This window comes from Peromyscus eremicus, chromosome 23 (genome assembly GCF_949786415.1).
Source record: "Peromyscus eremicus chromosome 23, PerEre_H2_v1, whole genome shotgun sequence".
In the NCBI taxonomy this organism is placed as follows: Eukaryota; Metazoa; Chordata; class Mammalia; order Rodentia; family Cricetidae; genus Peromyscus; species Peromyscus eremicus.
In genome coordinates this window covers 3086448-3097513 of record NC_081438.1, presented here as the reverse complement: position 1 = coordinate 3097513, position 11066 = coordinate 3086448, and the positions used below count along the sequence as shown (strand labels likewise).

General features: G+C 51.0%; 1 protein-coding gene across 1 annotated transcript; it reads right to left on the bottom strand.

The window, feature by feature from the left end:
* Positions 1 to 4214: 4214 nt before the first annotated feature.
* Positions 4215 to 7401, bottom strand: Lhfpl7 (LHFPL tetraspan subfamily member 7). Its single transcript, XM_059249730.1, has 3 exons — positions 7201 to 7401; positions 6268 to 6406; positions 4215 to 4468 (listed from the first exon to the last, which is right to left on the bottom strand). The coding sequence occupies exons 1-3, from the start codon at positions 7399 to 7401 to the stop codon at positions 4215 to 4217; spliced, it is 594 nt and encodes a 197-aa protein (XP_059105713.1).
* Between the last annotated feature and the right edge of the window lie 3665 nt (positions 7402 to 11066).

Here is an 11066-nt window from a genome sequence, read left to right as displayed (position 1 = left end):
GTGTGGGTCTAGTTATTTTGCTGTTTCTTTGGGTTTTTTGTTTTGTTTTGTTTTTGTTTTGACAAGGTCTCACTGTGTAGCCCTAGCTGGCCTAGAACTTGCTATCTAGAGCAGACTGACCTTGAACACAAAAGATTCCTTTGCCTTTGCTTCCCAAGTGCTGGGATTAACGGTGTGTGCCACCACGTCCAGCATTTGTAGGGTGTGTGTGTGTGGGGGGGGTGGACAGGGTTTCATGTAGCCCAGGCTAGCCTTGGCCTTCCTTTCCAGCAGAGGCTGGCTGAGGCTGGGTTTGAACTTCCGATTCCCCCTAAGTGCTGTGATTATAGGCAGGCACTATCTCATCTGGGAGGCCCTCACCTTCTCATGCCAGCATGGTGGGACCAGCCACCTTCCCTCCCCCTCCTCTCCCAGGGGAGGCCCCAGTAGAAGGAGGGATGGCCAAAGCAGGGCAGCGGGAGGGGGTGATGTCCATTTCTGACCTTGACAGACACTCTTTTCTCCAGTCCGATGACCAAGGAGTTTCTCCCTGACCCTGAACCTACGTCGTCATCCCTCATGTCCAAGCCCCTCCCTAGGCGTGATTCTGTACACCTCCAGAGGCACAGTGTCCTGCTCACCTCCAGAGGCACAGTGTCCTTACACCAACTCACTTTTAAAACCACAAAGAGGAAGCCAGAACTTTTGGCACAGGCAGCAGAAAACTGTGAGAATGATTATTGGAAATACTCTCTCTCAGCAGAGACTTTGAGCTCAGAGCCCTCTGCCCCTTCCTTCGTAAAGCAAAGCCACAGGACTGGCTCCCGCAGTTACCCTCAAGGACACCCCTCCCGAGTGATCTAAACACCTCCCTCATGCCCCTTTCTCTTTAAGGGTCCATCACCTCCTCCTCACACTAAGCTGGCGGCATTTAAGATTCAAACTAGGACATTGAGGCAGAGAGTCCAGTGTGGGTGGCTTAGTGGGCAAAATGCTTAATAACCGAAGGACCTGAGTTTGGTCTCCAGGACCCACATAAAAAAGCTAGGTGTGGCTCTACACATCTGGAATGCCAGTGCTGGAGAAATGGGAGATGGAGGAATCCAGTGGCTCCCTGGCCAACCAGCCCTGCCATTGAGATTCACTGTCTCAAAACAGGTAGATGGTGTGTAAACGGACTACGCGACCACTCCAGGGTATGGGAAGGGTGTATTGTTAGATGTGAGGGAGAGATCAGTTGGAGGCATCAGGAAGGGTCCAGAGCAGAGGAAGAAGTAGGCTGAACATAGCCAACCGACTGGACATGGCTGGGGCTGTCTGCAAGAGACGGGGAAATAGCAGGGGATAGAGGACAGAGAAAATAACAGTGAGATTAGCAGGAACATAGTGGGTAGTTAGAATAGCTACGCTACAAGAAGGGTGAGTTGTAGGGGAGGGAAGGGCCAGGAGACGGTTGTTGGAGCTTTGAGATATATAACAAGTGCTTGTGAGTGTGGACTGAGGGAGCCTGGAGGCTGGCACAGACCTTGATTATGCTGATAGGCGCCACGGTTAATAATACACTAACTGGAGAGCCATATGTCCTTCTGTCAGAGGTAAGAGAAATGACTTATTTTGGTAAAGCTGAACCAGCTTCACAGGTCCCTGAGGAATTCTGGCTTTGAACTAACCACCAGGAAGCCTCCTGTAGCCCAGGTTGAGCTCATTTCTGGATATTTGGACTGCACTTTGGAGTTCAGGGACTTGGAGTTTCCTTCGGACCTGACGGATGGTACCCAAGGAACAGCACTCCAGGCTGACCTCTGGCCTCACACGTTTGTGCTCCACACTAGAACACACACACACACACACACACACACACACACACACACACACACAGAGAGAGAGAGAGAGAGAGAGAGAGAGAGAGAGAGAGAGAGAGAGAGAGAGAGGATGTGAGAAGCACTGAAGATACACCACAGCCCAGTGAGGATCGTGTTCCAAGCTGTAAAGGAGGAATGGAAATAGGGGTGACTTTCTCACAATGTCAACTAAACTGGGATCGTCTGTCCGTCTACCCTCTGGAGACTTCGGATCCCAGCTCTACTGCTGTGGGACAGGACGACCCTCCAAGCCATCCGCCCCCATCTTCGTCAGGCCAGCTGTGTCCATCTGCAAAGATCATCCCAGCAGGGCTTGTGGACGGCTGACCTGAAAACTAAGACTCACACCGTATCCCCAGTAAAGAAAAGAGAGCAAAGAGTGCTGGTGCTCGGCCCCTCTCTCCTTTTTACACACTCCAGGATCCCAGCCCAGGGAGTGGTGCCAACCAGTGTGGGCAGCTGGTCCCTCCTCATTTCCTGCCGGCAAGGCAGTCCCCCACAGGCCTGTCCAGATGTCTGTCTTCCAGGTCGTTCTAGAGCCTGTCAAGTGGATGACAGATTAGTGGTCCCAGGGGGTTTAGTTGTTGGCTGGTTTTACTCTTTTGGGGGGCCATCACCCAGCTCCCAAATAAATACACACACGGAGGTTTATTCTTAACTATAAATGTCTGGTCTTAGCTTGGCTTATTTCTTGCCAGCTTTTCTTAACTTTAAATTAATCCAATCTAGCTTTTGCCTTTGGGCTTTTACCTTTCTTTATTTCTGTATACCTTTTGTTATTTCTTACTCTGTGGCTTGCTGTGTAGCTGGGTGGCTGGCCTCTGATGTCCTCCTCTTCCTCTGGCTACTTCTTTTTTTTTCCTCCCAGATTTCTCCTTCTATGTATTCTCTCTGCCTGCCAGCCCCACCTATCCTTTCTCCTGCATTGCTATTGGCTGTTCAGCTCTTTATTAGACCAATCAGGTGTTTTACACAGGCACAGTAACACAGCTTGATGGAGCTAAACAAATGCAACATAAACAAAATAACACACCTTAAAATAATATTCTACAACAGGTTTATTCTGGTCCACGGTGCCCATCATGGCGGGGGAGGTATGGCGGCTAGAGTAAGAAGCAGCTGGTCACTCTGCACGCACAGGCAGGAAGCAGAGGGAGATGAATCCTGGTGCTCAATTCACCTTCTCACTTTTATGCAGTTCGGGAGCCCAGCCCCCAGGATGGTGCTGCACGTTCAAGTGCATCTTCCCAGCCCAGTCAACCTCATTATGAAAGTCTCTCACTGGCATGCCCGAGGCTGCTTCCTGAGGTGATTCCTGGTCCTGTCAACTGGACAAGCAACATAAAACATCACAGACAAGAAGTCTAGAGATAGGGCTGGAGAGATGGCTCAGAGGTTAGGAGCACTGGCTGCTCTTCCAGAGGTCCTAAGCTCAACTCCCAGCAACCACATGGTGGCTCACAACCATCTGTAATGAGATCTGGCGCCCTCTTCTGGCCTGCAGGGATACATGCAGGCAGAACACTGTATGCATAATAAATAAATAAATCATTTTTTTAAAAAAAGTCTAGAGACAGACAGGCAGACATCAGAAACAGATGGAGGCCTCTGAGCTCCCAGAAACAGCAGGGTTTCCTCATCAGTGTTCTACTTATGTGGAGGGTGGGGTGAGTTCTGAGCCGCACCCAGCGGGGGACAGCATCCTGCACACAACAGATTCACTAAACAGCTCCTGGGAAATAAAGACACTCAAATTCCGAAGGAGAGGAGGGATTATAAAGAACAGAGAAAACAAGAATTGCCCAGAAGAGGGTGTCAGATTAGATGGGTGTGGTGGTGCACACCTTTGATCCCAGCACTTGGAAAGCAGAGGTAGACAGATCTCTGAGTTTGAGGCCAGCCTGGTCTACATCGAGAGTTCCAGGACAATCAGGGCTACATCATGAGACCTTGCCTCAAAACAAATCAAAACAGAAAACAGCGTCTTGGATTAGACAGCCATCTTTTCAGGGTCACTCTGTGCTCTTTCACCCATACATTTAATTCTCACCCTAGTCCCCTTAGTTCTGTGAGCCGGGGACATGGTGACAGCACATATTTGCCAAGCTCTCTGTGACAGACATGGCACAACATGCTCCATTTACATGTGGCAAATCAAAGTCCTTCATAACAACTCCACTAAGTAGGCGTTAGGCCAACCTCCAATTTACCAAAGAATAAATGAGTCCAGAAAGGGAAAGCGATTTGCCTGAGGTCACACAGCATAGAAGCAGAGGAGGTGGGATTTGAACCTGAGTATGGAGCAATTTCATACGACTATAGAGTAGATTGTTCTTGTTTGTCTTTTGCTTTTCCTGAGTGATGCTCTTTTGCTTATTCTGACACGAGAGTGATTCCCCGAGTGTCATTAGAGGAGGGGGTGGCTGTCCTCTGGATTGCGGTCATTCGAGGCCATCTGATGACAACAAGCAGGCTGGTCAGGACCGTGTTGAAGATGGCAGTGGTGTAGCCCCAGCTCAGCTGGCATGTTCCGCTGTAGTATGTGCAGGAGCCTTCACAGACTTCTTTGGCTAATGGGGAAGCCAGAGTGGCTGGAAAAACCAGCAGACCTACAAGGGTGGAGGCCGCTGGGGGCGGCAGAAAAGGAAAGTCAGTGTTTGGGCAAAGGCTTTGGGGATGACCTATCATTTCAGGACTCACCCACCACCCTGCCACCCCCTACCACCACTACATATCCATCCATCTATCCACCAGTCCATCCAACTATCAATTCATCCATCCTTCCATGCACCTACCCACCCACTCACCCACCCACCCATCCATCCACTCATCCACCCATCCACCCATCATCCACCCATCCACCCATCCATTCATCTATCCACCCATCCATCCACCCATCCATCCACCCATCCATCCACCCATCCATCTGCCCTCCCACCCATCCATCTACCCATCCATCTACCCACCCATCCATCCATCCACCCACCTATCCATCCACCCACCCATCCACCCACCCATCCATCTACCCATCCATCTACCCACCCATCCATCCACCCACCCACCCATCCATCTACCCACCCACACATTCATCCACCCACTCATCCATCCATCCAACTATCAATTCATCCATACTTCCAACCACCTACCCACCCATCTACCCATCTACTCATCTACCCACCTTCCTGCTCACCTACTCATCTACCCATCTCTCTGTGCATGCACCCACTCATCCATCCATCGACCCATCTCTCCATCCATCCACTCTAGAGACTGAGGCACACACACATCATGTCCAAGGTCCTAGGTTCCCTGACTAGCACCATGCCCATAGGAAATTGTGTTTCAGAGTTTCTGTGTTGTGCTTTGTGAATATTTAAGTGAAAATCGACCCCCAGGAAAGAGCTCTGTCAGAGAGTGATACTTTGTTTCTGCTCAGTTTGTCACCCCCACCCCCATCCCCACCCCCCACGCCCAGTGCATCAGGGTAGATCCTGGGGTGTCAAATTGCAGATTCCTGGGGAGCTTCCATACTATGTATCTAGGTGTATTCTTCCCACAGACTCTAAAGATCAAGAATCCATTACAAAATATAGGCAAAAGAAACTCCCGTGGGGACAGTAAGGCTAGAAATAAAATGAACAGACAGCTGGGGGGGCGGGGGGGAGAGGTCCTCCCACTGAGAAGGAGAAAGCAGCTCCCTGCTCGGAAGTAAGGTCCAAGCAGATTCCTGCAGAGGGGAGGGAACTGTGGCATGAGTGTGGGATTACAGCGTCAGAGGGAAGTGGGCAGCTGGAAAGGTGAGGCCAGGACGGGGAGGGCTGAGGCAGGAGAGAGAGACTTGGGTTTCCCTCTGCCTGCCATGGGAAGCCCTTGGAAGGTGGATAAGCCAGTTGGCTGGTTGGGTCTGGTTTCCCTCAGCTGGGCCTGTCTGTGGGGCAGGAGGGCAGGAGGAGGACAGGTATGCCAGTGCAGGAGAGGAAGCCTGAGCTGGAGCCTGTGGGGCCTTGTTATTCTGGCTTGGGTGGGAGGAGTAGTGGGTGAATTAGATGAGAGCCACCGTGGGGCTCAGGCCACCCCACCCAGAGGCTCCCAGTGAACTAGAGAAGAGCGACCCTTCTCTCCACTGAAGCAGAAGGGAAGCGAGGACTAGACCCCAGCACCTTCTCAGCTCTTGATTGGGCATCCTTGGGCGGTGCACAGCCTGTCCAAACGTGCAGTGGTAGGTAGCTCTGGTAAACAAGGTACAGAATGGATGGACCAAAGAGAAACATAGGAGTAGACAGGACTAGGTCAGCTAAGGCCAGGTGTGAGTGGCTTCAACATCCTGTGTCCTCCTGTCCCCAAGTCCTGAATGGCTGAAGGACAGGGGTAGTTCACAATCTCGGGGTTTGCCTCCAAGATCTCAGCACTGTGTGCGGGAGTCTACCTGCTGCTGCCTGCACCATGGGTGTTGGACCAGGGCCCCTCCCGGGATACAACCTTCTCGGGGCCAGTGCCCAGGCCAGAAGGAGAAGAGCGCTAACGGCCAGCAGGACCCAACCTCCCAGGAGCATTGCAGCCGAGACCTTCGGGAGAGAGGAGAGGGAGGTGGGATGGGGCACATGGCAATCACTCTGCCTGTTGCCCAGTGAGTCCCTGAAATGATCCCAACAGCTATGTGTTATTATAACCCCATTTTCCCTACAAATAAACAGAGATTGTAAACCCTTTGCCTTAAGACACACAGCTAGTCAAATAAACAGAAGCAGAATCCGGGTCAGTGAACCACTACATCCTGCCCTTAGTAAGCACTTGCCAGGATCGCCAGGAGGAGGCCCTAATCTGCAATGTCAGCTTTGTGATCAGTTTTGAAGGCTGTATAATATTCTTCCTAGGTGCTGGATTAAGTACCTGTTCATCACCCTCCCCACTGTTGATCGCCATGACCTGCGTAACCATAATGACTTGAACACCTCATCTTTCATTTGTTAAACCCCGTAGTGCTTAGAGTGAAGTCATATCGGGGTGTGCAGGTTGCATATTGCAGAGCCGCCACAGATTTGCTTATGGATGACAGCGATTTCCTAGACCGCGATTTCCTAGCAGGTGGCAGGAAGAAGGTGATTTTTTTTCCTGGCTTGCACAAAGGTTCTCGAGGGCTAAGAGCTGCCTCTAGACAGAGTCACACCCTACCCGATGCCTGCAGAGCCCAGAGCTCAGAGGTGTAGCCCAGAACCCTATGCAAAGTTCTTTGGGTGTTTCTGGCAGTTTCTGGGCTTAAGAGCCTGTGGGCTCCTACACTGGGACAGCCGGTGGTAAGCTAAGGACGCTCGGAGCCCACTCCTCGGGAGCCAGCAGCCCTGGGAGAGCTGTGTCTCACCTTCCAGGCCAAGCCAGGCATGTCCTTCGGGGACCCAAAGGTCACACAGCTCTGGTTCCAGCGGTCACCCTGTGGCCAGGAGCAGTACGTAAAGACACCATAGGAGAAGGAAGGGCTCTGGAACCAGGCAGGGGAGACCAGGCTGAGGCCAGACATGCCTGTGAGAGAGAGTCCTAGGGCAGCCCGCACGCCGACCTCCATCAGGAACGTGGCTGATCTAGGGGTCAAGACAAGGCGAGAGGTGAAGAGGACACAATGAGGTGACCCGGCCCGGGGACACACCAGTGCCCGTTCATTTGCTCACACACACACACACACACACACACACACACACACACACACACTCATGCCTTTTTCTGTCTCCTGCGATGGTTAATCTCAACTGTCAATTTGACAAGATCTACAACCAGCAAGCCTCCGTGAGAGGTCATCTAGATTAGGAAGGCCCATCCTGAATGTGGGTAGTGTGAAGCTGGGGGCCTAGGCTGAATAAAAAGGAGAAAGTGCACACACACCTTCAACCCTGGCGCTTGGGGGGCAGAAGCAGGCAGATCTCTGAGGTTCAAGGACAACCAGGGCTACACAGAGAAACCCTGTCTCAAAAACAGAAAGAAAAAAAGAAAGAAAGAAAGAAAGAAAGAAAGAAAGAAAGAAAGAAAGAAAGAAAGAAAGAAAGGAGGGAGGGAGGGAGGGAGGGAGGGAGGAAGAAGGAAGGAAGGAAGAAGGAAGGAAAGAGAGAGAGAAAGAAAGAAAGAAAGAAAGAAAGAAAGAAAGAAAGAAAGAAAGGAAAAAGAGAAAGTGATCTAAGCAGCATCCTTCCGCTGTCTGCTTCCTACTGCAGATGTCCCTCCTGCCCCTCCCTCCTGCCCCTCCTGCCCGTCCTGCCTCCTCTTCCACCATGGACACTGCACCCTCAGACTGTGAACCAGAATAAACCTGTTCTTCAAGTTGCCTCTAGTCAGGTAGTTGACCACAACAAGAAAATTCACGTCTTCCTTGTCCAAAAGGACAGCCAGCAGCATGGCATCCCTGAAGCCCCATACCCCCAGGCTGGGTTTCTGTCCCACCCACCAGCTAACTCCTCTCCGTGGAGGGCCTGGGACTTGTCCATTGTTCAGGGTAGACTAGGATCTGGTGGGGATTTGGGCAGCTGGTGCAGCTGACATTCTTGGGAGTCTGTGGACTCTGTCTGCTCCTGTCCCGTGGGATGTCACTGTTCCCGAGTTCATTCTTATTGCCACCAACAGCCCGTCTCCTCACACCTGCCTAGTTCCATGCTAGGAACCAGGGGGGAATAACATAGATGTTCAGTCTCCTGCAGGATTGCTGTGAGCATTTGGGAATGTGGACCCATGATCCCTGGAATCCTGATAGACTTTGGTATTGTCTCTGTCCACTTTCTGTTGTTATAACACAATATTGCAGACTGCATCATTTATTTAAAAAAAATCATTTGATTAATGATGTTGGGAAGACCAAGAGTACTGTGTGGCATCTACTTAGAGTCTGATAAAATGTCCAGTCTATCTCCTTTCTCCTCCCGTTCCCCTCCCCTCCTCCTCCTCCTTCTTGTTCATTGTTTTATGGTGTACATGCATGCCCATATATGTATGTGTGGGCATGCATGCACATGTAGGCACATGTATACAGAGGCCAGAGGTGTGATTCCTCAGGAGTATTCACTGTTTTTGTTTTAGATTTATTTATTTATTATGTATACAGAAGAGGGCACCAGATTTCATTACAGATGGTTTGTGAGCCACCATGTGGTTGCTGGGAATTGAACTCAGGACCTCTGGAAGAGCAGTCGGTGCTCTTAACCTCTGAGCCATCTCTCCAGCCCCACTGTTTTCATTTTTTGAGGCAGGGTCTCTCCCTGGGACCTGGAGCTTGCTCATTAGGCTGGCTGACCATCGAGCCCCAGGGTCCACCCACTCCAGGGTCCACCCACTTCTCCCTAGTGCTGGGATTACAAGCATGCACTCACTACACCCGGCTTTTGTCTGTTTGTTTTTTGAGAAAGGGTCTGGTTGTCCTGGACTCCATATGCAAATGGGGCTGGCCTCAACTCAGTGATGGGGCTGCCTCTGCCTCTCCTGGGATCAAAGGCATGTGCCCACACTCAGCAACACCTGGGTATTTTACATGGTTATTTTTTATTTTTTGGAGGGGTGGCTTGCACACAAGCACTTACTGCTTTAGCTAGAGTTTTCCTGACTGGCCCACAGTCAGGAAAAATCTCTCTCACCTGCCAGTCCCACAGCCACTCAGACCCAACCAAGTAAACACAGAGACTTATATTGGTTACAAACTGTATGGCTGTGGCAGGCTTCTTGCTAACTGTTCTTACAGCTTAAATTAATCCATTTCTATAAATCTATACCTTGCCACATGGCTCGTGGCTTACCGGCATCTTCACATGCTGTTTGTCATCGTGGCGGCTGGCAGTGTCTCTCTGACTCAGCCTTCCACTTCCCAGCTTTATTCTCCTCCTTGTCCCGCCTATACTTCCTGCCTAGCCAATGGCCAGTCAGTGTTTTATTTATTGACCAATCAGCAACACATTTGCCATACAGAACATCCCACAGCATACTGCCTGAGCAGCTCCCCTCTCTTCCTCCTCTTACAGAGCCACTAACTAACCATCCTGGGGCCCCACCCTCCTGACCTCACTAGCCCATTTTGACCTCCCCATGGCCTCACCCCCAGACACCATCGACACAGGAATTCAAAGTTTTCAGCAGGGGAGCTTTTAGGGGTACCTCCCAATCAAGACATGTTTTCTAAAGAAAAGTAAAATTAAATTAAAAACAACAACAACAATAAAAAAGCAAGGGGGCTTAAAGTAGAGCCTTGGGGTTGGAGAGATGGCTCAGAGGTTAAGAGCACTGGCAGCTCTTCCCGAGGTCCTGAGTTCAATTCCCAGCAACCACATGGTGGCTCACAACCATCTATAATGAGATCTGGTGCCCTCTTCTGGTGTGTAGGCAGAATACTGTATACATAATAAATAAATAAATCTTTAAAAAAATGATTTTAAAAAGTAAATAAAGTAGAGCCTTACCTAAGTAACGAAGGAAGTCTTCTGGTCCAGGCTGGAAGGAGTCTTGCCCCAGTGGTGGTGGTGGTGGTGGAACCTGTTCAAGCTCTCTCAGGCATAAGTCAGAAAGTGGGTCCCCACCAACGGCAAATGGCCTGGGATGCAGCTGTAGAACTTGGGGGTTCTCAGAGCCCCGTAGTGCTTAAATGTGACAGGGAATCCTAGCCTCTAGCCTGAGATCTGGGCCAAGATGGCCACAGCTACAGGCCACAGTTTCTTCCTGTGTCTAAGAAGCACACAGATCCCAGCGTGTGTAGTACAGAGGAGCTGGCTGTCTGGGCTTGGGAGTGTGTCTCAATCTTGGTAAGCGGAAGGGGAGACTTCTGTGGGGATGGGGAGAGATCGGCCTGGGCAGAAGGGCACGGTCAGGTTGTGAGAGCTTTTCGCTCTGGGATTAGGCATCTCTCTGAGGCTGCTAGTCAGCACATGAGGAGTCGTCCCTTGGGTGACAAAGGACTTATTTTTCCCCTTTCACCCACACCTCCCATGGGTCAGCTGATCTCAGGGGTGTAATTTCAGGCCGAGAGACTGGGGAGTGGAGCCCTGCAGCCCTGTCCTCCACCGTCCCAGGGTGCTCTGGTGTTTCTGGGTCCTTGAAAAGACTCGATAAGCCTCAGTGCCACCTTGGAAAATCACAGCCACTGAACAGGTGCCCAGAAAGCTAAGTGAGGCTCTGCAACCCCAAAGCACACTCCACCAGGCTCCAGTTACCGGTGTCCACCTACCGGGAGCCCGAACGAGACCGAGTGGATGCTTTCTCCTTTGT

Bases quoted from the DNA above. Each gene is read 5' to 3' on its own strand.
- Lhfpl7 (XM_059249730.1), bottom strand. From the start codon at position 7,401: ATGGAGGTCGGCGTGCGGGCTGCCCTAGGACTCTCTCTCACAGGCATG. The intron at 6,407-7,200 runs GTGAGACACAGC...TCTCTCCCGAAG, and splicing joins TGCCTGGCTTGGCCTGGAAG to GTCTCGGCTGCAATGCTCCT. The intron at 4,469-6,267 runs GTAGACTCCCGC...TGCCGCCCCCAG, and splicing joins CATGGTGCAGGCAGCAGCAG to CGGCCTCCACCCTTGTAGGT.